The 27,718-nt window shown below is 35.0% G+C and overlaps 1 protein-coding gene across 2 annotated transcripts in view; it reads right to left on the bottom strand.

Annotated features, from left to right (window-relative positions):
• Nucleotides 1-279: 279 nt before the first annotated feature.
• The window catches only part of LOC144979618 (DBH-like monooxygenase protein 1 homolog), a 52,376-nt gene continuing 24,937 nt past the window's right edge, over nt 280-27,718 (bottom strand). For both annotated transcript variants that reach the window (XM_078926417.1, XM_078926416.1), the window contains exons 3-15: nt 20,572-20,688; nt 19,443-19,534; nt 18,649-18,801; nt 18,070-18,255; nt 17,190-17,276; nt 14,238-14,417; nt 13,212-13,314; nt 12,389-12,555; nt 9,720-9,902; nt 6,866-6,925; nt 5,510-5,592; nt 4,644-4,797; nt 280-2,762 (exon numbers count right to left, since the gene is read on the bottom strand). In XM_078926417.1, coding sequence (XP_078782543.1) covers nt 2,586-2,762; nt 4,644-4,797; nt 5,510-5,592; nt 6,866-6,925; nt 9,720-9,902; nt 12,389-12,555; nt 13,212-13,314; nt 14,238-14,417; nt 17,190-17,276; nt 18,070-18,255; nt 18,649-18,801; nt 19,443-19,534; nt 20,572-20,688 — 1,742 coding nt within the window. In that variant the 3' untranslated portion in view covers nt 280-2,585. The remainder of the gene's footprint in view (nt 2,763-4,643; nt 4,798-5,509; nt 5,593-6,865; nt 6,926-9,719; nt 9,903-12,388; nt 12,556-13,211; nt 13,315-14,237; nt 14,418-17,189; nt 17,277-18,069; nt 18,256-18,648; nt 18,802-19,442; nt 19,535-20,571; nt 20,689-27,718) is intronic.

Below are 27,718 nucleotides of genomic sequence, written 5' to 3'. Positions count from 1 at the left end.
CCTCATAAAATCCATAGAAAATATAAAAACAAAGGTTTTCAATTTAGGGCATAATCTCCTGTTGAAATCGATTGCGGTCAACGGTCACATTGTTTGGCTTTATACTAAGGTCTTTGTATCTTGTTTTACGTTATATTTACATACACACATACGCATATATAGAGAGAGAGGAGAGTAAAGAGAACGAGAGCGCTTTTCTATCCCTTGATGGATCTTCTACTACCTCTGTCAGTTTCAATACCACCTAAGAAAAAAATAATAGTAATATTAACATACACATTTTTTTAAATCGGGTTCATTGACTTTATTTGACAATGGCATCAGCATACAAAGCATGGGTGATTCTTAAATCACTGTAGATAAGAGTTGTGGGAGATAAGATAATGTTGCTGCTTGAAACTCGAAGAATAATACAGTTCACTCCGCTTATAGTATAGGTTATACGCATATTGATTAATCGCACACTCCGCTTATGTGCTACACATTCCCGAAAAACGGATTTTTTTTCTATATAATCGTTCCGCTTAATAATGAAATGGAATAGACATAAATTTCATTTTAATGTATAATATTTTCTTATTCTGGATATAAGCATAATTTTGACATGGTACATTGTTAATAGTAATATGTAGTATTATGAAAACATCAGATTTTGTGACATATATATTTTTTTAGATTGAGCGGCTTTTTTTTTGGTCGAGTAGCACAGACACCTGGTTTCTGGCATGTTGGTCCCGGGTTCGAATCCCACAGGAGGCGCCTCAAATTTGAGTCATTTAATAACGGTCATTACTCATATTTTCGCACCGAAGTCACGTGCAAAAGAAAAAGTGTAGCGGACTGGAAAAAAATGTATAAGAAACGGAAGGGGAGAGAAAGTCCCAAAAGAGGTGTAAGAACGACCCCAAAATGTGCTCAAAGCACTTTACAAGCAGTCCAAAGCCAAACGCAACATTTAATATGTAGAACAAGACATGACGCCGATAAAACACCAATCCATTTTCCCCCAGTCTTAATCGTCAGAACTCGCCCTCCATATTAAATGTTGCTTTGGCTTTGGTCCTCTTGTATAACGTATTTTGGGCACTTTTAGGGACTATTTTTACTCCTCCTTTTTTGGGACTTCTCTCCCCCCACCCGCCCCTGGTCTTACACCACTCTAACATTTTCCACCCCACCCCCCTTCCGCACACACACTTTAATGTCGTAATATTGAATCTTGAAATGGAAAAGCCACTGTTATTGGCCTCTAATCGCATGTCATCTACAAATCTACCTGAGGCCTGTCACTATCATCAGCTCCTGTCGGACTTATCTGCACAATCTCTTTCAAAATGCAAGGCCTTTTAATTTTAAAATTCAAGGTTTGAGTCTATTCTATGGAGGACCTTCCGACTTTAGGATTCACACATTTGTGCAGCCCAATTCATTTGTCAAACATTGTGCTATTCTTTTTAATATTTCCATATTTTTCCTTTTAGGGAGATGTTTAAAATATGTCTTTCACCATCTCCAATAATCTGTCCCCGCGGTTTTTTGTCATTTCAAACGCCAAAATTTGCCATTAAAAATGGTAAAATTTGCCATCAAAATAGCAAAATTTGCCAAAAATTTGCCTCTAGTTTTACAGAAATCAAACAATTAAAACAACATGTACGGTAAAAATTATCACAAATGGGGCATTTTGTAGAATATTGATGTCACAACATGTCAACATGAATTCATTTACATTTTGGATGGTTTCAAATAATAATAATAATATATAATAATAATAATAATAATAATAATAATAATAATAATAATAATAATAATAATAATAATAATAAAATAATAATAATAATAATAATAATAATAATAATAATAATAATAATAATAATGATAATAATAATAATAATAATAATAATAATAATAATAATAATAATAATAATAATAATAATAATAATAATAATAATAATAATAATAATAATAATAGCCATAGTAAGTAAGTAAGTAAAAAAAGAAGGAAGTAATCAAAATATTTTATTAACTATTTAGCTTCTTAAAATTTAGGAAATCAAAGTGGACAATCGCATAAAAAAAAAAAATTCAAAATTTGAAAAACTGATTAAGGAGAGGAAAAAAATAAGTATTCACAAGGAAAGAGAAACAAAATTCATTTTCCAATGGGGGCACATTAAATTTGTATTCTCTACTTACTATCCAATTTTGAGCATTATTATTATTGCTTTATATTTCAATATAGGCCTAATGGGTTTTTGAATGAAAAACATGGAAAAAATCATGTCCGTTATTTAGTGCCAATTTTGGATGCTAGCATTGAAAGTCGCCGTCTTTTCACAATTTTCATAGCTTTTGTTGTTTTTTTAAAACAAAAGATCGTCAATTTAGCCTAAAAACGGCGAAAATTGCGGCTTTTTTGCGGCCAAATAAAAATTTGCGGTTTTTTGCGGTCAAGGGTGAAATTTGCGGCCGCGAAAAACTGAGGGGACAGAATAATAGTTTGATATGTAAATAATGCAGCAACATTAATTTCATTATTTGCTTCTTAGACAAACAGTTGTTTTTTTTTTTAGAAAAACAACAAATTAATTCCTCTCTCCAGCGTATTTCCACTTTACGATAGAGGCGATAAAGACAGAAAAAAAGACGAGTGCTTGGTTGGATAGGGCTGAAACCAGTCCACCGTTTCCACCATCATGGCATGTGTCTTTAGGCACGTAAAGTTTGAACTTCTTGGGCTGAGTTGATGGCCATTGATTGATCTGCAAGAAAATTTAACATGTATTGCATATTATAATCGATATATCGACATATGAAGCAAAGTCGAGCGAGGTCATTTATCGGAAGGATGTCAACGACCACTATAAATCTGGCCCCGACCTTGTGTCCTTGTCAGGGTAAGGCAATTTATATCAACGAGCCTTATATCAATTATCCTACCAACTTAACTCATGTGTTATGAATGAGTTCATGGCTTCACTTCGTGAGGAATATTGTACTAATGCCACTTCATCTCTTAAAAGGCGGCTTACTGATATCTGTAATTTAAACTGCATCGAAACGAAATTTGTTTCCTGCTGAGAGAATATATATATATATATATATATATATATATATATATATATATATATATATATATATATAACCTTGTGAAGTAAACATGGGAATGCACAATGTTATCTATTTTATGAGATGTTATTCAGTATTAGCAGAGGTACAAGGTGGCTGAGTGGTTCTAATGCATTGCACTGTGATCCGAGTCTAGTTTCAGGCACTTTCATTTTTTCCCCATGGACAAGATTATTAATCCAGAATCTGATCATTGTGGAAAGCATTGGTGATTCCTGTTTACATTAGAAGTTTGCTTGATGGATTACCTACATTCCTTCATAGAATGCCTAGGAAACATCTAACGATGCCGCGCGGTAGGGCATACTTTTTTTTAAAAATCTAAACAGTGTAGTTACTGCTTATTTTGTGAGTTTAATGGTGTAAAAATCGGTCATAAAAAGCCTTCATATTAAACTTGGATGACACATTGAACTGAGCGCACACAATATTATTTGATTGCTTTTTGGAGCCGTAAAGATCTGAAAAAGTGTGTATAAAACAGTGCCATCAAATCAAGAAAGAAAAATACTAATTAAAAAAAAAAAATCAATCTGTCATTACTGTGGATCGAACCTCAGACCTCCTGATTACTGGTCAGATGTGCAACCATTACACCACAGAGGCTACCCGTCCCAATTATGGGATTTGAGTTCTTGGAAAAGGCTCTTTACTCACATTCTCTCGCCGTACTAAGGTGTAAAATTAGTACCTGGCCGTAAACAGCGTTGTCTCTGTCCGAAGAGAAATTATAATATAATCGCCTAGTAGGCATTATGCCTCATCCTACATGTTAAATGTTGCTGTTGGCTAAGGATCCCTTGTAAACGCTTTGCGCACGTTAGTGGATATTGTTCTTTAGAAATGTTAAAGTTTTTATTTAAGTGTCATATTTTTGAATCAACAATTTAAATTTTAAGCATTTAATATGGGACAACGTGGCTCAGCGGTACAGTCTTTGCTTCGTACCCGAAAGGTACATAGTTCGATCACCAGTGGCTGCGCTGAGTGGCCTTGAGCAAGTCACCTCGCCCTAGCTCAATTTGCGGCTTACACCTAGGTTATTTCAGTCTTCCCTTGGAATAGACCCTAGAGACAAATTTCCCCTATGGGATGAATCTTCTTCAAGTACCAAGTCTGTGCCAGACATCGGTGATCATGATACGCCATTCATCTCTTTGATCAGATAACCTCAGAAAACTAATATTACTCTTCTCTTTCTTTGTCACCCAGCTGTTCAAACTATGCAAATATGTTTTTCTTGGTCTACCTTTACTCTTTTTACCTTCTATCTTTCCTGTGAGAGCAAGATGTTCAATACATTTATGTCGATTTAGGTGTCCTAAAAATTGCATTTGTCTTTTTCTTATTGTACGAATTAATAGCCTTTTAGTTTCAGCTTGCTCTAATACTTCTTCATTAGTTTAATGGGATGAATAATGGGAATATATGTATATTTATATTTTTATTTATAAACCACCAAGACATGGTATCGATCTGGGGCGATGGGTCATATTTTGTGGTTTAAAACTTACGTCGTCTTTAACAAAACATTGTTCCACAATATCAGACTTCCGAATATTTTCCACGAATTCTTTTCGGTTGCTCTCAAGAGTCCAGTCCGTGCTATTGATGTACGATTCAATGCCATCGGGGTACATGGTTTTGTTGTCTTTTTTGTATTCCAATCTGCAACATACAACAATGAAGCTATCAGGAGCGTTTCAAATGTCATCGTTTTTATTATCACAAATCATTATCATCATCATCGTCGTCATCGTCATCATCATCATCATCATCATTATCATCATCATCATCATCATCATCATCATCATCATCATCATCATCATTATAATTGTCCCATAATTCTATAAAGAATTGCGAAATAAGAGCAATGAAAAACACTAGTCATATATAGTATAGCCATCCTCCCATCTCTCATTCATCTTTTTGTGTGTCATTCATAATGATTTGTTGACAAACGTCCACATGATCTGTCTCCATTGATTAAATTGAAGCTGTCATTCCATCAGACCGACGCGCACTTATTTGCAGGTCTGATAACCCAATTCCTTATGGGCTCTTTATTATAACGGAAACCTCAAGAAATGACACAAAATAGTATCCATTACAACAATTTTAAACTAAACCCATAAGGATGATCGGATGTCAGAACTAGAATATATGTACACGTCGCATTAGACTATTGTTAATTAATTTTCTTCAAGCAGTAAAAATCGCATTGTCAGTATTCTTCGAGATAAGTGCAGCGCAATAGGGAGATCTTTTATTAAGACATATTGCACATATTAAACAAATTAAATCTAATTAAATTGCAATATCAAATAATATATTCTTAACGTATCTTAATACAAAACCCTTTATATTATTCTTAACGTACCTTGTAAAACAGATGTGAGGATCTATTTTGGGGTAATAAAACAGGAATGACAAACACATTTCTTCCCTTGAGCTGAAACCACCCTGTGGGTTATATTATTATAAAGATGATTTTTGAAATTTGTCATAATAGTAGCTAATTTAATGAGTAGACGAAGTTTTTGTTAATCAAACAGCCTTTCTCAAAGTCCCAGGTTTGAGAGTTTTGCCAAGATAAGGGTTATTTAAATCGATCGATATTTGAAGGACGAGTTTTCTGGCCAATTTTTTAAAAATATGGATTTTTCCAGAGTACGGCAGTAGGTAAAGCAGATAGGTACGTCACGCTGTTTAAAAAGTCAAATAATATGATCATATTTTATTGTAGTTCTGTGGTCTTTATACATTTATGAATTTATTTGTGAATTAATTAATACATTTATTTATTTATTTATTTATTCATTTATTTATCTATTTTTATTTATGTATTTTTTTTTAATCTATTTATTTTGGTCTCTTCTAAACTCATGAGTTCAACAGCACTTACGGCACCATCCGGTATTTTATTAAGTGCACCCCTCTCTCTCACATTTATCAGTTCAAAGTTCTATTCAACTTGAAAATGTGGCTCATTGTATACTCGGGATGCCGGCATTTCAATTCAATTTATAGCCAAATTAGTCTTCCAGGGCCATTCGACCCATAGTGTCGGAGTTTAACTCACTCAACCCAAACACCGACTATATCCGTACTATACCCGGGGTTACTTGTACCCCATGCCTATTTATTACATTTTTCTGAGACAAGTTATAGGCGCAGTATCAAAGCTAATGTTTTTAGTTTTACATGTTAATGGTAGTTGAATAACACTATGTATGTACTTTTTCCAATTTTGAAAAGTAGCAAAAATCTCTAGGATTGAGTGAGTTAACGTGAAACGGACAATAGCAATTGTTTGATAGCCTTTGAATAGAACGCCAGTTTTTCACAAAGTACTTTCTGCCATCTATCAGACACTGTTATCCAATCACTGCTGAGTAGACAGAGGGAGCGGGGTCATAAAAAATTATCTGGACTTCATATGGAATCGATCTCGGTCCCTTTGCATGTGAAGCGAGTGCTCTACCAACTGAGCATTCGGGAGCCAAATTTGTAACCAAAGATCGGAGATGTTTGTTATGTTTATTTGTTTTATTGTCCTGTATACACTGTTTTCGCGTGACGAAATTGAACATAAAGCTCGTTTCACTTCACGTCCTGAAAATTAAGTCCTACCGTTATGTTTTTGGTCTAATGTTAAATGACAATGACAATGATGATGATGATGATGATGATGATGATGATGATGATGATGATGATGATGATGACTGTTACTCACGTATGAGACAGAAGTTCTTTTTGACGAGTCATAATAGCAATCGGTTATCAGCAAGTCCCCCTTGAAAATATAAAAAATAAGCATTAACGAGAGTCAAATTTCACGATGTACATTTTAAGCATTGCTGAATTTTGCGAGCATAATATTATTCAAAATCACACGCATAACGTGAGACATTGGCTTCAATAAACGCGTATTTAAAGGGAATATAACTACGCCCCTTGACCTGATTCGGACAGTCCGAACAGTTATAATTCAGTAAACGATGGCAGTTTATTGTCAACCAAAGCAAATTACACATGTATAAACTTGTAGGGAAAGGAACATAACCAGACCCCTCGGACAGCCCAAATAGTTATTAGTTAATAAACTAAGCAAACTGCACAGGTCTTACTGTCGATGGTATGTGTTTAAGTAAAATATTGTTATACCCGCTTAATAATAAAAAGTTGTCCTTCCGAGCCATTAATAATAATGAAAAATAATATAATATAATAATTAATAATAATAATAATAATATAATATTAATAATATAATAATACTATAACTAATAATAATAATAATAATAATAATAATAATAATAATAATATAATAATAATACTATAATAATAATAATAATAATAATAATAATAATAATAATAATAATATAATAATAATAATAATTAATACTAATAATATAATATAACTAATACTAATAATATAATAATAATAATAATAATAATATAATAATAATGAATATAATAATAAATAATATATAATAATATAATAATAATAATAATAATAAATAATAATAATATAATAATAATTAATAATAATAATAAATAATAATAATAATAATAATAATAATATAATAGATAATAATAGGAAAGAATTAGGGGCAACGTGGCTAAGCAGTACGGTCTTTGCTTCGTACATAACAGGTACCGAGTTCGACTACCTCCTCATTGTGTGGCCTTGAGTAAGTCACCTCGCCCTAGCTCACTTTACGGCGCTGCTCTGCGACTGTCGCCTCGGTTATTCCAGTCTTCCCTTGGAACAGACCCTAAAGACAAATTTATGGTGCGTACAAGAACGAGGATGGATGATCTTTATTGACGACCAGCATTTATTTAGGCTGGAAAATAAGATGCCATCACTCTGAAACCAGAGGATCAGTTTCACAAGTTAATTGGATTCACTAGTCTGATGTCACGTCGCCTAGCAACGGCGAGCAGCCTGGTTCTAAACAAAGAAAATGGGTACTTTTTATTCTTCATGCTGGCTAGAACATTTCATATGTCATGTGATCAGAATGTATAAAAGACAAAACATGATCATATTTGTAATGTTTTTCTCCCCTGGATACACTTCTATGCTTGTCGGAAAAAATATTTCATAAGGGCGTCCGCCATTGTTCCGATAGTTTAGAGCCAGTTACTAAGTTACCATGCGTCATTACGAGGGAAGTGACGTCATGACTGTTGAAGCCTATTACGCAGTCCTCCAGGGAGATTGGAAACAATTATTTTGACACCACACGTTTGTTCCCTACTATAGTACATGTCTACCAGCTGGAATGGTAAACATTTTAGCTTGTGAGCATATATCACAAAATTCTGACACAGTAGCGCATAAAACTAACACTGTTAAAATGATCAGGACAATAATAACAACAACAAAAAACAATAATAATAATAATAATAATAATAATAATAATAATAATAATAATAATAATAATAATAATAATAATAATAATAATAATAATAATAAATAATAATAATAATAATAATAATAATAATAATAATAATAAAATAATAATAATATAATAATAATATGATGATAATAATATAATAATAATATAATAATAATAATAATAATAATAATAATAATAATAATAATAATAATAATAATAATAATAATTAATAATAATATAATAATAATAATAATAATAATAATAATAATAATAATATATAGTATAGTAGTAGTAGTAGTAGTAGTAGTAGTAGTAGTAGTAGTAGTAGTAGTATAGGAGTAGTAGTAGTAGTAGTGTAGTATAGTAGTAGTAGTAGAAAGTAGTAGTAGTAGTAGTAGTAGTAGTAGTAGTAGTAGTAGTAGTAGTCAGTAGCAGCAGTGATAGTAGTAGTAGTAGTAGTATAGTAGTAGTAGTAGTAGTTAGTAGTATAGTAGTAGTAGTAAGTAGTAGTAGTAGTATGTAGTAGTATAGTAGTAGTAGTAGTTGTTGTTGTTGTTGTTGTTGAGTTAGTAGTTGTAGTAGTAGTGTGTATGTAGTAGTAGTAGTAGTAGTAGTAGTAGTAGTAGTAGTATGTAGTATAGTTAGTAGTAGTAGTAGTAGTATAGTAGTAGTATATGTAGTATAATATAGTAGTATATATAATAATAATAATAATAATAATAAAATAATAATAATAAAATAAAATAAGTATAATAATAAGTAAGAATAATAAAATAATAAATAATAATGAATAATAAATAATAATAATTAATATAATAATAATAATAATAATAATAATAATAATATATAATAATAATAATAATAATAATAAAATAAAATAATAATAATAATAATAATAATAATAATAAAATAATAATAAATAATAATAAAATAAAATAATAATAATAATAATAATAATAATAATAATAATAATAATAATAATAATAATAATATAATATAATAATAATAATAATAATAATAATATATAATAATAATAATAATAATAATAATAATAATAAAATATATAATAATAATAATAATTAATAAATATAATATACAATATAATAATATTAATATAATATAATAATAATAATAAATTAATAATTAATCTTAATATTCGAAGAGTACAAAAGTGAAAGTTACCTTCTTGATAACTCTTTCCTTTGGAAGAACTCGAGTCTCCTGATAATCAAAATCGTAATGATCGTCCTTCACAATGGGCGGTAACTCTACACCATCTCGGACAATCCTTGTCGCCATCTTTCTTCCCATAAGATGAGAGTGGAGAAGGTTGGCAAAGACTCTTAATTCTTGATTTCCAAGAGACTGCAATAATACAGAAGGGGTAAGAGCGACGTGTACATATATGCAGTTCTGACATCCGAACCCACTTATTGGCCCAGTTTAAAATGGGTGTAATGGACAATGTTTTGAGTCTTTTTTAGATGTCCATTACAACAATGGACCCATAAGGAATTTGGTTATCAGACCTGCAAATAAGTCACGTCGGGTAATAGGAATATTTGATATAGATAAAATAAGACCGGTTAAATAAAAAAAAAAAACAAATAAATTGATTAATAGTTGACATAAAAGGAAACAGAAAAAAAGAAGAATACCAATGAGGCAAAACTATTTTATCAACATAACTCGAAAAAGCTAACGATTTTGCTATAAATTCCTGTCGCAAGGAGAACTCCAAAATGTTATAAAAATACATTTGACAAGAGCCATATCTGTAAAATTCAATTTTTTTCCTTGATCTCATTTAAGAAAAATGGCTAGAATTATTTTTAGCATGCCCCCCCCCCCCCCCCCCTTGAAAAGCTATCAATGAGGCGAATAGAAGAATTATCATTACTAGAGAGGCTTTTGAATAATTGAAAGCTAGGTATACTGAAAAATAGAATTATTGAAATTAACCTGTATTAAAAGCTTTCTATATGGAAAGTCCTCCCATATGCTATAGGGATTTGAGAGCATCAACAAAGAAGAAGGTTTTGGGCTGCAGATATATCTTAGAAAGTATAGGTGACTAACGAGGAAGTATAAGAAAAAGGCAAATAATTTTTTTCGGCAATATTTTTAGAAAAGGCAACTTATAGCAAAAGAAGCAGAGCCAAACAGCGTACAAAGTATGTTTCTGTCCCAGGGCCTTTCTGGAGAGAAGTGGTCATAGAACAGGGAGAATTGGCAGCAGCTTCTAATGGCGTTACAGTACCGTGTTATGATGATCTATCCAGACCGCAGATTCCTCGACGCATTCGAGTGCGGTCGCGAACCCGCCCGGAAGCTTCATCGTATCGCAACGCTCGACTAGATGCTCTGCGATGTCGGGCTCCACAACGCGCTCATGTTGAATAGGTGGAAATAAATAAATAAATTCCCTTTATTCATCCCCGAGTGGAAATTTGTCTTTAGGGTCTATTCCAAGAGAAGACTGGAATAACCCAAACGCGAACCATAAATTGAGCTAGGGCGAGGTGACTTGCTCAAGGCCACACAACGAGGCGGGTAGTCGAACTCAATACCTTTCGGGTGCGAAGCAAATACCGTACAGTAAAGCTGAGCCAAGCGGCCCCCACTGATGAAGCGACGATGCCATGATTGTCATTACCTGTCACAGACCTAGCATCACTTGATTGATTAATGGATTTGAATCAACTTGCACGTACGTGCACGACGGTTTGAATACTCATAGTTAAAATTCTTATCTGCTTCTTTGGCATATGTCATTGTGGTGAAGAAGAAGAAGAAGAAGAAGAAGAAGAAGAAGAAGAAGAAGAAGAAGAAGAAGAAGAAGAAGAAGAAGAAGAAGAAGAAGACACCCATTTACTCCAGATCTGCCGAAAGTAGCAAGAAAGGATGTTTGGCCTGGTACTACAGCTCTACAGAATAAACTGTATATGCCCATGGCAGAGCTGAGGAAGATACGGTGTTCCTCCACCAATTGGACATTCAAATATGACGACATTATGAGGCGGAACTAAGAAAAAGAAGAAGAAGACAGATACTCCAGACCCGCCTAAAGTATGCAACAGAAAGAGGGTGATTTTTGACCTGGTACCACAGCTCTACAGAAGAAACTGTATAGGCTACCATGGCAGAGCTTAGGAAGACACGGCGTTCCTTCACCAAATGGACATTCAGACATGAAGGCAATTTGAGGGGGAACTAACGAAAAGAAGAAGGCTATGTGGTCTAGTGGTATGACACTCGCTTTCGGATCGGAAGGTACTGGGTTCGAGCCTAGCGCTAGGCGCATGGTTGAGTCCTTGGAAAAGGCTCTTTACTCACATTCTCTCACCGTACTCAGGTGTAAAATGAGTACCGGCCGTTAACAGCGTTGTCTTTGTCCGAAAAATTGTAATATCTTCTAACAGGCGTCATGTCCCGTCCAACATGTTAAATGTTGCTGTTGACCAGGGACCCCTTGTAAAGCGCTTTGAGCACATTTAGTGGATATTGCCCTATATAAAGCTCAATTTTTTTTAAAATAGAAGAATAGGAAGGTTTTAGAATAATGAGTCTCTGAAATCAAGGAAATAATTTATAGACACTCTGTATTTTATGGTCTATCCTATCGAATTAGTGTAATGTCAGAATAATTCAGATGTTTAACTCTCTGCTAATCAACTATTGGAAAATCGTCAACATATTCTCATTTTTCATTCAGACTTATTTTATACATCACAACATTTGAAGAACTTGTTGTCATAGTTATAAGAACTTGTATACTATCTATAACCTTTTAAGAATAATACGTCTTTGAAATCAGGGAAAGACCTTAAGTAGAACACTGTATAATTTACTTTGTCAAGACACTTCGGTAGGCAATAACCCCTGGTCAAAAAGCTGCTGTAGTGTGGAGGGACGATGAGATTGTTATCGTTCAATGCCCCCACAAGCAATGTTCCAACGTCATGCTCTCTTAGCTGCTTTGTCAGAAACAAACGAAAGCCCGAGTTGTCTACGTAATCTGAAAATAACAAAATATTTAAAAAAAACAACATTATTAGGTAAACTTGACCATTTATATAGAGCAATATCCATTAATCAAGGGGGTCCCGATAGCTCACTTGGTAGATCACTAGCTTCACACGCAAAGGGACCGTGATCAATTCCAGGTGCAGTCGAGATTTTTCTGGGCCCCCTGTCCACCCAACAGTGAATGGGTAGCTGATCGGTTAGATCTGGTGGAAAGTACGTTAGGATAGACTAGTGTCCTATCCAAAGGATAACAATTAACAAGCAATTGCTATTGTCCGTCTCACGCTATAGACACCAGGATAACCTCCGGCTCCATGGGCCCAATATCCACTAAATGTGCCCAACGCCCTTTACAAGGGATCTCTAGCCAACTTCAATAATTCCCATATAGGAGACATGAATTTTCTCGACAAAGACAGTGTTGTTAACCACTTAATGCCGTATTCTGGAGGTGCATGAAATTTTAAAATTTGGCCAGTAAACTCGTCCTTCAAATATCGACCCCCACCCCCCCCCCCTCCCCCCACCCACCCACCCACACACACACACACACACACGCGCGCGCGCGCGCGCACACACTTGCTATATTTGATACACTAGAGTAAGGCATTACTGTTATATCTTGCTATTTCTATGAGATCTCACCACTTCTTTCAAGGAAGTTATCGAAATGTGTCTCCACCTTGAAGTATACTGGATCATCAGGGGCACCCATGGACTGACCGGCGTTTGATGGATACGTAAAGCTCTGAAAAGGTTTATTTTAGAAACCTGATCATTTACATAGCACAATCTTCATTAAACGGTGTCAAAGTGCTTAACAAGTGGTTCCCAAGCCAACAGCAAAAATTAACATGTTAGACGAGACATAACACTTGAAAGGCGACATTACAATTCTCTTTCGACGTAGACAGCGCTTTTAATGACCAAGTACTCATTTTACTCCTGAGTACGATGGGAGAATGTTAGTTAAGAGCATTTTCCAAGGACTGAACTTTGCACAGCTCAAAGCAGGAATGGAACCCTGGATCTACAGGTCCAAAGGCGATTTCCAAAGCCTTAAGGCTCATGAAGCCGAAATTTGTCCCGGCTACTGTTAAACCGAGAACAGCAATTGCGTCTTGGTACCCTTTGGAAAGAGCGATGGTCTATCGCAAAGTACTTTTTGACACATCTAACAGACCCAGATACCCAAGCACTTCTGGTGGGGCCATAAAAAAATCTCTTCATCCGGAATTGATATCGGTCCTTGGCGTGTAAAGCGAGTAGTCTGCCCATTGAGCTATTGGGACTTCCTAAAAGCCACATGCATTGCAAATGAATCATAGTAGTTAGTGTCGGCCTTAACCTGACAAAGCACAGTTTTATTCATTGTGTCTTGAAATATTTTATTTCAAAATCGATCCATTACAACGAAAACTACTCAATGATGATGATGATGATGATGATGATGATGATGATGATGATGATGATGATGATGATGATGATGATTATGCTGCTGCTGATACTGCTGGTAATGATGATTATAATGGTGTTGTTGTTGATGATGATGATGATGATGATGATGATGATGATGATGATGATGATGATAATGATAACGACGATGATATGGGTGACGATGATGGCGACGATAACGCTGATGTTAATATTATTTATGAAGAAATCACTTACTGTTCCCCCAATAGCCCATGCAAGTAGAGTATAAAGGCAAGCCTGCTGCGCCACCTTGGGCTCGTTTTTGTAGCACTCATAAGGCTTGTCCAATACGGCGTCTGGCAATGGTTTGCTACAGGTATACACAAGCATGTGATGTACCAGCTTTTCGTGGCCTTCCTGTATCACTGGGTCAACCTGAGCATATAATGAGAGATCACTAAACGGAGATGGAGTAAGATGGGGAAAAGGGAACAAAATTGTGATGTCAAAAAACTGGTTCCAATCTCTTTAGAAGTGTGAAACCAGTCTTTCGGAGGACTGCATAAATACCTTGTGTAATTGATCTTCTGGTTTCAGAGTGATGGCATCTTATTTTCTAGCCTACATCTTTGTTGGTCATCAATAAAGAACATCCATCCTTGCCCTTTTACGTCCCTGTGAATCTGCCTATACATCCTGCTACTAAAACAGTTATGCCGCCTGATGATTCAATATGTAATCTATTCATTATAAGTCCTCTGAAGGACGGATTATGCACGCACTTCCAATGAGTTTGCAACCGGAATAGTATAATGTGTAACATTACAACTTCTCTGCCCTATTGATACATTTTACATAAACATGGTTTATCCCCATGCATTTCAACTCAAAATGTTCTGTAAAATTGTTGGTGTAAGAAACGTCTTTGAGGGCATTTAGTCCCATTATGGAGCGGTTTGGGTCTAATGATAAGGAAGATCCTTCTAAAAATTGATTTTGAGATTTTGGTGAAAAACGATATTTTATTATCTTAGAAATAATATTGTCAAACTGAAACTCCTCAAAATAGACCATAGAGGCACGAAAAACATGACCGAAAAGGGTATTTGTAGTAAGAATAGTGTGGAAAACTATCAGAAAGCTATTTGCTATTTTGTCATTAGGTCATTTTTTCTAGGGGTATGGTTACTGTGTCAAATATTTCTCAGATTCTGTTCCATGAAATTGTCTGAAAATTTCCAGAGTTACTACAGAGATAATGCATTATGTCACCATAGAGAGATTCTTTTGTTAGGGTATGTAATATGTATTTTGGCTTATAATCCAAATTATAAATTTTTAACATCAATTCTGTCATATAACTTTGATTCCCAACTTTGTAATGTTCTTATACAAAACTCATAAGCTAAAGCTGTAACATCTCCGTATGGTGACACTAAATGCTACAATGTTGACAAGAGGGAAGAATGTGGAGGTTATTCCTTAATTCGTTTTTTTTTTTTGGTTTTTTTTGCGAACAATTTGTCACAAGATTGTTATACTGTTTGGTGTCAGACCCCCGAATCAGGACGCAAAACGGGTATCAATACAAATAATGGATTTTTTTTTTTCACCAAAAATGTTTTTCTTAATCTTAGAATGACGATACAGGATGATTAAAACCGCCAGATATAGGTAATTTTAAAATCTTTTAAAGAAAATACATAAACCGTCCTTTAAGCTGGAGTTTATTCTAGTTTCTATAGCGTTACAATGACATTAACAATTGCTCCATATCTCTTGGATAGTACGCTAGTCTATGGCAAAGTACTCTCAGTCAGAACTAACGCACCAAGCCATTTCCGGGTGGATAATGGGGATCAGAAAAAAAGATCTCGACTACACCTTGGATCGATATCAGTCCCATTGCTTGTATTGTGTGATAACTTGGGGAGCGTTCACATATTACGTCATCAAAAATTTGCCCTTTTTAGACCGCCCCCCCCCCCTCCCCCAAGTCATCACTTGTCATCATTGACCTGACCCCCCCCCCCCTCCCCCAACAGATGATGACGTCATCTAATTTAATAAAAACTAAAAGATAACTTTAATTTCACAATATTTATTATTCATTTTTCAAACCATAAACATTGATTATCAACGTTTGATAAAACACATTCAGACATTTTATTAATTTCAGAAACTGTTGATAATTTATGTTTTACGATACAATGGGGACATAAAATTTAAATTTGCAAAGATAAAATCTAACAAACATTATTTAAATTAGGCTACTTGGTGCAGGTGCTATTTAAAGAATGTCAGAAAGTGTAATTTAAAATAGTATAGGAGGCAAATTATTTTATAGCATATTAGTCTTTTAGTGGAATGAATTTCTGTTTCAATTTCCAAACATAAAATTAATTGATTCAAAAATGTTTCTGCCTTAGACCTCTGGCAATGTACTATAAATAGTATCATCAATTTCATCTTCATCGTCATCACTTTCTCCCATTTGCTGTTCTTCTTGTATGCTTCATTTTCGTGAATGGTCTTTCATTGCTGTGATCGAGGAGTGATACAATGAACATTTAGGGCAAGTTCGCCTTTTGAGAAGTGATACCCCTTTCCCATCTTGTTTCTTGAGAGATGGGCAATACTCATCATAGCAATTTATCTTTAGCTGTTTTGAAAGGAACAAACTTTGAAATAGGCTTAATTTGCCTATGTTTTGATGACATCATCTTGGGTCTGCCCCCCCCCCCCCCTCCCCCATGTCAACACATGTCAACATTTGGTAGACCCCCCCTCCCCCCCCTAGCTGATGACGTAATATGTGAACGCTCCCTTGGCCGTCACAGGACAAATGGTCGCGTATGGGTGATTAGGTCAAATTGACACTTATTCTTGAGCCAAATGCGCATTTTTATCATCTCTGGGTTTCATGATTCTAAGTCAAAAAATAAATGTTTTATTACAAAAAATTAATGTACGACTTGATAGATTAAAAATATAGCAGCAAACAGGGTTTTGTTGTTATTGTTATTGTTGTTGTTGTTGTTGTTTTTTTTAAATGTTTTTTATGTGACCTTTTGTTTGAATAAAAGATGAGAGGACGGCTTTGTTAAGGTCTATGTAAGTCACAACGAAGCTTCTATTGCATTTTATTATAGTTATACATTTGTTTGCATATGGCTCAAATACAAGTTGACTTTATTATTTTCCTACCCTAATGAGGTGATGTTTTCCATCTAGAGGTCGTGGAAGTTGAATCAGCCTACACATGTATGTGGTGTCCTTGCCAGGAACAGAATACTGTAAAAGACAATGTAAAATTAAGACAGTGATATTATTAAACAATAGAAAAATCAAAATAACAAAATATTGCGTTTTTAATGTTGAGCAATACCTACTTATTGTGCATAAAGTAACAATACTTAACATTTAGAAATATACACAAAACCCATGAGGCGCTATTACCTTTTTCGCATAGACAATGCCGTTCTCGACAAGATACACATTTTACACCTGAATACGGTGATAGAAAGCGGACTCAACTTTGCATAAAATGCTGCACGTTGCACTATCATTGTTCTTCTTGTATACACTATAATTCTTGCAAGAACGTCTTTCGGAGTTCTGACACTGTTCAAAACACGCCTCTCAAAGATAGCGATCCACGTGCACACATGTGCTGGTCTGATAACCAAACGCAAATAAGGGCTTATTTTAATTGACAACTTTATTAATTATTTGAGAGTACTTACCAAAACAACAATGAAACAGTAAAAATACAGGATAGGTAATGGCTACAAAACTTATAGGTAAAAATAACATCTAACGTGACCGGCGTGCGCGTGATTTGTAGGGTGAATGTCGCCAAATTGAATAACTCCTCAATGTTTTTAAAGATTGTTTTGGTATTTGTAACTTTCCATTGACCTGCGTCAGAAAAAGTGTGGCAAGGTAGAAGTGTGTTTCGCATATCAAAATAAAAAATAAAAAAAAGAATAAAAGAGTCATTTATTTTATGACATTCAGCACACTAATTTATGGCACGAAAGGGCGAGTTAAACAAACGTTATTTTTTAAAAAACAAAATTCTTACATTGGAATTGAGAAGATCCATTGTCATGACGTCATCCGGCATCTTGACGAAATGTCTTTCGGCCAGTGGTGGATCTAATAGCAAAAGGGACTTGGTACCCCTTGTCTTGGGCCCGTGGTAAGGTATGCTGTCATCGGAATTTGGCACTTTGTCATTGTAAGAGTAGATAATTCTGGTTGTCCCTTTCTGTCGAAGATTTTGTTTTTTTAATGATGACTTTTAATATTTGTCAGAGTGATCAAGAGTAATATAATGTACTCTGTCTTACTCTCACTTATTTTCATTCGACTAGAAAACATGTACTCAAAATATCTATTGAATAACCCCAAACTTATCCGCCAAAAGTCATAAGCCTCAGATTTTTTGGAAAATTTTGAGGCCACCTTAATCAAAAGAAAGGTCACAGAATTCATTACAGGTTGGTGAATTCTAATGATGATGATGATGATGATGATGATGATGGTGATGATGATGATAATAATAATAATGATGGTGATGGTGGTGGTGGTGATGGAAGGTGAAGGTAACGGTGATCAGAAATGTGTAGTGATAATATTGGTGATAATGTTATTTTCTTACCATAATAGGTATGTCTTCTTCGTCATCACATGTATTCAATTTACGAATGACAGTCAATGTGTTATACTGGCTGTCTTCTCTCTTGAAATCCAGTAGTTGCCAGTCTTGTTGTTTGTCTATCTTGGGTACTGCTCTAGCGGTGCCATGGCGATCCTAAATAGGTGAATTAATATCAATCATTTTAACTACTCATTGAATGTGTATATTATTATTATTATTATTATTATTATTATTATTATTATTATTATTATTATTATTATTATTATTATTATTATATTATTATTATTATTATTATTATTATTATTATCATTATTATCATTATTATTATTATTATTATTATTATTATTATTATTATTATTATTATTATTATTATTATATTAATAATAATAATAAAATAATAAATAATAATAATAATAATAATAATAATATAGTAGTAGTAGTAGTAGTAGTAGTAGTAGTAGTAGTAGTAGTAGTAGTAGTAGTAGTAGTAGTAGTAGTAGTAGTAGTGGTAGTAGTAGTAGTAGTAGTGGTAGTAGTAGTAGTATTAGTAGTAGTAGTAATAGTAGTTGTAGTAGTAGTAGTAGTAGTAGTAGTAGTAGTAGTAGTAGTAGTAGTAGTAGTAGTAGTAGTAGTAGTAGTAGTAGTAGTAAATGATAATAATAATAATAATAATAATAATAATAATAATAATAATAATAATAATAATAATAATAACAACAAGAACAGCAACAATTACAATAAAATTAACGATATACAACGTTATCAAATGGGTCTTTTAAAATAAGCAGACTTACATGAAAGTGTACCTTGCCACCGGACACCCAGGCAATAACAATGTCTGATGGGAACATAGCACCGTTTTCAGAGATGCCAAATCCGACATAACCTAATTAAAGACCAATAGAGAATAAATGAATTAATGAAAAGACAAAAAGCATTTATGAATAAACAGATTATACTACATAAATATGAATTAAAAATGAATATCTGAATAAATAAGAATAAAATAGATAACTAATTAAATGGATGAATAAATAAATAAATAAATAAATAAATAAATATAGGTGGGAATGAGAGAAATTGAAGGTACGAGAGAGAGTGAGAGAGAGAGAGAGAGAGAGAGAGAGAGAGAGAGAGAGAGAGAAAGAAAGACAGAGAGAGAGAGAGAGAGAGAGAGAGAGAGAGAGAGACAGAGGAAGAGGGAGTTTAAGAGAGACAATTGTAAGGTGTATTAGTGAGAATGTACTAACTGGTCAAGTTTCAAGAAAGAGCAGAGTTAAAGAGAGATGTATAGATCAACCTCTAACCAGTATTATATCGGGATGATTTGGAGACGAAGAATGGACATTTTAATCCAATATTTGAGACTGGGTTAAGTTTGTTTATGTGTTGTTGTTGGGTTTTTATTATTATTATTATTATTATTAATTATTATTATTATTATTATTATTATTATTATTATTTATTATTATTATTTTATTATTATTATATTTATTATTATTATTATTATTATTATTATTATTATTATTATTATTATTATTTAGTTTGTTTTTTCGCGCGTATTTTGGTTCTTTTTGTTTTGTTTTGCTTAAGAGAATTCATATCTTTCTATAAAGTTTAAAAAACTAAAATTTGTTATTTCTGGTGCTCCTAACTTAATGTAACGTTCAGTTTTTGACACTGTTTACACACCAATGTAATACTCGATTAAGTCGATAGGTTACATTCGACGTGTACATATATGTAGGTCTGACATCCGAACCCGATTATGGGCCTAGTTTAACATTACTGTAATGGACAATATTTTGCGTCAGTTTTTTTCTATTTCCATTACAACAAAGAGCCCAGAAATGAATTGGGTTGTCAGACGGTATGACATTCTTTCATAATGATAATTGCTTGGAAAAATAACACAATAATTACCGTTTGTTTTTACTTTGATTTTGAACATGATGTGGGAGGAGTTAAACTGCCACTTTAAATTGTAGTTGTCGTCAAGCTGCGCATTGAATGGATAATCGTCGATCTCGGACAAGGGACCTGTGAGGAAAAAATAAATGTTATGTGGCTTGTGTCGATATGCAGGTAATTAGATTTAAAAGTATATAAGTAAATAAAGAAACAAGTAATATTATATATATATATATATATATATATATATATATATATATATATATATATATATATATATTATTTTAATCTTTACCACAATGTTGGAGTCAGTCTACATCGATGTTTCAGGCCTTTTTAGCCATCGTCAGGACTGTGTGTTACATGAGTGTGGTTTGTTGTGTGTTGTTGCTTGTTGAAGACATAATTCGCTCCATTGCTACATGTCGGGCACTATTCGTACCATATTTGTATCCAACACGATTCAATATATATATATATATATATATATATATATATATATATATATATATTTCTTTTTTTTTTAGATGTACAATGAAATATATATATATATATATATTTATATATATATATTATATATATATATATATGTATATATATATATACTCTTTGTACATCTCCAAAATCTATCAAAAAGCACAATTGATGTCACGTCATAGATGATATGTTATTTTTTGTTATTGTGACAACCAGAGAGAAGATTATTGACATACTCTGACAAAACACTTTCTTTCATTTTGGCCAGAAATATAACTAGATAAAGAATCAATCAAATAAAATTACCCCTAACTTATTATAAATCTAAAGCTCAAACTTTAGCTCGTTTTGACAAGGAAATGATTATTTCAATCGATCCATATTAATTTGCAGTAAAAGTTTTTCGGCCAAACTGAAAAATAGTCACGCAGCTATTTGTTATGGTTTTTAGACAGCCATTTTTGTAATTAATTCTAACTAAATTCTATCAAATAGTCTGTTTTGGCATTGTGTTTCAGAATATGCCAGATAAGTTCATATTTCAATCAAATATTTCAATCAAAGACCAGAGTGACGTCAACTTCATTCTATCTATAGATAGAACAAAGATGACGTCACTCAGGTCTTTGTTATTGTTTTTTGCCATCCAAGTTTACGAATAATTCTCACTAAACTGTATTTTAAAAGACTATGCACGTTCAATGTTACACACAAAACTATGTGTCACCATGAACTTTTAGAGTCTGTTACAGTTAATTGAGAATTCCTCAAAAATGTGGATGGCAAAAAACAAAAACAAAGACCCGAGTGATTCAACTTCATTCTATCTATAGAGAGTATGCCGATGACGTCACGCATTTACCATCCACGGTTACTTCCCTTGCACTAAGAACACTGCCACTTTCTGTCGCGTTGTTGTTTACATTAGAGAGAGAGAGAGAGAGAGAGAGAGAGAGAGAGAGAGAGAGAGAGAGAGAGAGAGAGAGAGAGAAAGTCAGTAACAAACACAGAGCGAAAGAGACGGATAGAGAGAGATATATTTTTTTTTTAAAAAGAGAGAGAGAGAGAGAGAGGGGGGGAGGAAGAGAGAGAGAGAGAGAGAGAGAGAGAGAGGTTTGTTTTATCGTGTATTCATTGGGAATGGGAGGGAGGGTGGGGTCTTTTGAGACAATAAACAATGTGAGTGAACCCAAAGAAAAAGGGGAGGGGAGTTTAGTAGCTGACAATTGACCACAAGGGGTTGTGATAACTAGTGACATGTCCTAAATAGCTTGAGGTTGCAGCTCAAACAAGAAGATTCAATTATATGATTTCATGTAAGTCATTACAAATTAAGCCCCACCCCCTCTTCTTCAAGCTGTCATCTGACTCAAAATGGAACTCACTCAATCCCATGACCGGATGGTCGTTGGGGGGACTTGCGTGAAGCAGAAGTTACAGTCTTCCTCCATGCCTGCCTGTTGCTAGCCCTTTGTAGCAGCTCCGGAACCGACATCTCTGTCCATTTTTTTATATTGTCCAGCCACATCTTCCTTTGGTGCCCTCTTCTGCGCTGGTCTTCGACTGTGCCCTGTAGGACTGTCCTGCTCAGGCTATCGCGTCGAGCATGGTGTCCAAACCAGGACAGTTTTCTGCGCTTCACAGTCACTAGAAGAGGTTCTTGTGGGCCTGCCCGAGCTTCTATTTCTTCCAGGACGTCTTCGTTTGAGCGTAGCAGTCTTCTATAGCACTTGCTTTCAAACGCCCCTATGTGCCGTTGTGGATCCATTGTAAGTGCCCAGGCTTTTTGCATCCGTATAACAAGGTTAACAACACCAGTGATTTATACAGTTTGACCTTTACATTAAGACTCATGCTACTTTTCCAAATCTTTGTTAATTTAGTCATCACTGATGTTGCCATTGCAATTCTCTTTCGAATTTCAATTGTGTTAGTTCCATCTTTGCTTAGTGTCACACCTAGATATTTGAATGTCGTGACCTCTTTTAATTTTTCATTTCCCACTGTGATGTTTGTGTTGCTGTTCACCAAGATTTGTGACTTTTCAGTACTTATTTCCATTCCGTATTGCGATGCACATTCAGCTAGACGGTTGGTCAAGTCTTGTAGTTCTGGTTCTGTGCCTGCCAGTAGGTCAATATCGTCCACAAATCTTCAATTAGACAACGGGCGGCCGCCGATGGATATCGAGGTGTGGTAACCCTCCAGCACATCTTGCATGATTCTTTCAAGGAATATGTTGAATAGCATCGGAGATAATATGCAGCCCTGTCTGACTCCTACAGTAGTGTTGAAATGAGTTCCTAATTGGCCATTTACCAGGACTGTTCTGTTTGACCTGCCATACGATGCCTCTATTGTCTGGATGAGCCCTTCTTCAAGATTATATTTCTTCATCACATTCCAAAGACCATCATGCCAGACTCTGTCAAATGCCTTCCTGAAGTCTATAAAATTATGGTACAGCGAACGCTGGTGCTTAAGGCCTTTCTCTGTGAGTACCCTACTGTTAAATATTTGCTCCACGGTACTTTTCCTGTTCTGAATCCTGCCTTCTTCTGTTCTAGATTTCATTCTGTTACGGATTATTCGGAGCATGACTTTGCTTGGATGGCTTATCAAGCTTATTGTTCTGTAATTCTTGCATTATTTTAAGTTACCTTTCTTTGGGAGGGGTATGACGATGGATTGTGTCCATTCTTTGGGCCATTCTTTCTGATCTAATACCTTTTGGCAGGTGAACACGTTTATTACTTCTTCTCCGCCGTATTTTAGCAGTTCAGATGGTATGTTGTCAATTCCTGGTGACTTATTAGGTTTAAGGCTTTTTACTGCTGCTTCAACTTCTTCCTTTAAAATGGGTGGGGTATCGCTCACTTCCGCTTTATGACAAATTGGACGAAGTACTGAATTGCTTGTATTTAGCTCTATGTTGTACAGGTCATTGCAGTATTCAGTCCATCTTTTAGTTACTTCATCTTTGTTTGTCAGCAAGTTGCCATTTTTCTCTTCGATTGCGGTAGTTTTTGGCTGTACAGATTTTGTAATTAGCCTCAGTGTATTATAGGCATATTTGCTGTCTCCCCGTTCCATTCCTTGTTCGATGTTACGGCATTGACCCGTCACCCATTTTTCTTTTGTGTTACGTAGTTTATTCCTCACCTCTGTGTTTACATGTTGGTACCTTGTTTTATCCTCAGCACTAACGTGTTTCTTGCTCTTCATGTTTCTTCGTTTATCGCAAAAGGCCAGTGTCTTATTTGTCATCCATGGTATTTTTGTCCCTTTTTCTCAGCCCTAACACTTCTTCTGTAGTTGCGGAAAGGGCTTCATTGATGTCTCTATAGATGTCGTCCACGTTATTGTCTATCACATTTAACGCTGCGAATTTGCCCCCTATTTGGGATTGGAAAATGTCTGCGACATTTAGATCTTTAGTTTGTATTGGTCAAAACGTAAACGGGTGGCCTTTTGTGCGTGGCCTTTCAACGGTTTTATCTTGAATGTTCCAAGTACAAGATCGTGATCGGAGCCGATTTCTGCGCCTGGATATTTTCTTGTCTTTGTTTTGTTTATGCTTGATTTACAGCGTTGAGGTGTCAAGATATAGTCAGTTTGATTATGTACTTGTCCATCAGGAGAATGCCACGTGGTGGTTCTTGACATCTGTTTTGGATGTAATATATTATTGGCAATTGTGAGGTTATTTTATTATGTCTTGGCGAACTCAAGAGTCTCAGGCTTCTATCATTTGTTTGTCCGTATCCGAAACAACCAACAGTTCCAGCCCATTCTTCATATGCATCTGGTTTCGCTTTGGCATTCCAATCACCTTGTATTATGAGGATATCCTTCTTCTGTGTTTTTGCAATGGTATCTTCAATATTTCCATAAAAGTTTTCAATTTCTTCATCTTCGTAGTCAGATGTTGGTGCGTAGACTTGTAAAATTGTTACATTTTTGGGTTTTCCCGCAATACGTATTTTTATTAGTCTGCTAGAGATTGGAGTGCATTCAATTATTGAGTTGATGTTTTCTTTCTTAACTATGAATCCTACTCCATGTTGGTGTTTCGTATCATCTCCAGAAAACCAAATCTTGTGGCCTTCCCTTGTTGATATTTCTCCAAAGCCTGTCCATCTCACTTCGCAAAGTCCTACAATGTCCCATATGTACCACTCGAGTTCATTGGTGAGTTCCGCCACCTTGCCTGTTGCATATAGTGTGCGGACATTCCGTGTTCCTGTTGTGATTCCCTTTTTTGGGAGGTTCCTACTTCCAGTGGCTGATTGTCCACGTCCACCCTGGAGAGTTCCAGCGGAGCGCGCGGTCGTTGTTTTCCCGGGCCTCGACCGATCCGGTATCTGTACTGAGTTCTTCTTCATCTGCATGTCCTTTCGGTGGGCTTGATGAACTCGGCGGCGCCCATCTCCTCTCCGAGCTGAATCCAATCGTGGTCAGGCTTTTCCTGTATCGACGATATCAATGTGGGGGCCGGGCCTCTACCACTCGTAGTGGTCTCGACAGGTCTTTGAGACCGACGAGTGTCTCTTTCTCCGTCTTCGATTACGATAGGCGTTGTCCGGCCAAGGTCCGGGGTGCCTGGCCCAAGGGGCACGCAAGCTGTTACGCCACGACAAGGTATAGACACAAGTAACAGAAATGAAACAATGCAACAAATGATTTGACCATCCCATTTTAAAAATTGCAATCTCATTGGTCAATATGTTTCCCATTGATTGACTTTGACTTCTTTTGAAACGAAGAGCTTTCTTATACTATCCCTACCTATTCTTTGCTCCACCCCATGACGTAACTATGACTCTTTTAGTAGGCCATGCTCCACCCCCTTCCTCCTTTTCCAACTTTCTTTCTCTCTCTCTCTCTCTCTCTCTCTCTCTCTCTCTCTCTCTCTCTCTCTCTCTCTCTCTCTCTCTCTCTCTCTCTCTCTTTTTTTTTTTTTTTTTTTGTCTTCCTCGTGTTTCTTTCACACATACAAACATACACACACACACACACACACACACACACACACACACATATATATATATATATATATATATATATATATATATATAATATATATATAATATATTTAAATATTTATTCTGTTGCCCTATCAAGTTTATACTGTGAACTGTTTAAACGTCGTCCTTTGTTGTTATGATGTCGAGCGTAAACGAAGTATGTTATCGTGATGCGAAGAGGATAGGACCAGGGGGTGATAGTTGCGAAGTTATGGAAGAAGTGAAAGAGGTGAGAAAGGATTTGTGCTTTTTGAGAGATGAGGTGATGGGATTGAAAGAAAGGTTGAATGCTGTACTTTAGGCGTTAGAAATCGTGACAAGTGAAGTGTCTCCACTAGGTGCGGCCGTTACGAAGGTGCTGGAGAAAATAGAAAAACATGACGAAAGGATGGATATGATAGAGGCGAACGTGAGGAGACAGAGTGAGGAAGTGGTGAGAACGAGGAGAAGGGAGGAGGATGCTGATGAGAAGTTGAAACAGATGAAATGGAGGGTGATAGACCAGGAGGCGAGATGGAGGAGGAACAACTTGCTTTTCTACGGTGTACAAGAAGATAAGAACGAGGATTGCTCAGGGTTGGTAAAGAATTTTATAAAGAAGGAATTACGGATAAACCAATCCGTGGATATACAAAGAGCCCACCGCATTGGACGACCAAGGGCGAATAACGGTTTCTTCTTCTTCTTCTTCTTCTTCTTCTTCTTCTTCTTCTTCTTCTTCTTCTTCTTCTTCTTCTTCTTCTTCTTCTTCTGCTTCTTCTTCTTCTTCTTCTTCTTCTTCTCTTCTTCTTCTTCTTCTTCTCTTCTTCTTCTTCCTTCTTCTTCTTCTTCTTCTTCTTCTTCCTTCTTCTCTTCTTCTTCTTCTTCTTCTTCTTCTTCTTCTTCTTCTTCTTCTCTTCTTCTTCTTCTTCTTCTTCTTCTTCTTCTTCTTCTTCTTTCTTCTCTTCTTCTTCTTCTCTTCTTCTTCTTCTTCTTCTTCTTCTTCTTCTTTTCTTCTTCTTCTTCTTTCTTCTTCTTCTTCTTCTTCTTCTTCTTCTTCTTCTTCTTCTCTCTTTCTTCTTCTTCTTCTTCTTCTTCTTCTTCTCTTCTTCTTCTTCTTCTTCTTCTTTCTTCTTCTTCTTCTTCTTCTTCTTCTTCCTTCTTTCTTCTTCTTCTTCTTCTTCTTCTTCTTCTTTCTTCTTCTTCTTCTTCTCTTCTTCTCTCTTCTTCTTCTTCTTTCTTCTTCTTCTTCTTCTTCTTCTTCTCTCTTCTCTTCTTCTTCTTCTCTTCTTTCTTCTTCTTCTTCTCTTCTTCTTCTTCTTTCTTCTTCTTCTTCTTCTTCTTCTTCTCTTCTTTTCTTCTTCTTCTTTCTTCTTCTTCTTCTTCTTCTTTCTTCTTCTTCTTCTTCTTCTTCCTTCTTCTCTTTCTTCTTCTTCTTCTTCTTCTTCTTCTTCTCTTCTCTTCTTCTTTCCTTCTTCTTCTTCTTCTTCTTCTCTCTTCTTCTTCTCTCTCTTCTTTCTTCTTCTTCTTTTCTCTTCTTCTTCTTCTTCTTCTTCTTCTTCTTTCTTCTTCTTCTTCTTCTTCTCTCTTTCTTCTTCTTCTCTTCTTTCTTCTTCTTCTTCTTCTTCTCTTCTTCTTCTTCTTCTTCTTCTTCTTTCTTCTTCTCTTCTTCTCTT

This window comes from Berghia stephanieae, chromosome 9 (genome assembly GCF_034508935.2).
Source record: "Berghia stephanieae isolate SIO BIC M18660-M18661 chromosome 9, UCSD_Bste_1.3, whole genome shotgun sequence".
NCBI classification, from domain to species: domain Eukaryota; kingdom Metazoa; phylum Mollusca; class Gastropoda; order Nudibranchia; family Aeolidiidae; genus Berghia; species Berghia stephanieae.
This window is presented reverse-complemented; position numbering and strand designations above follow the sequence as displayed.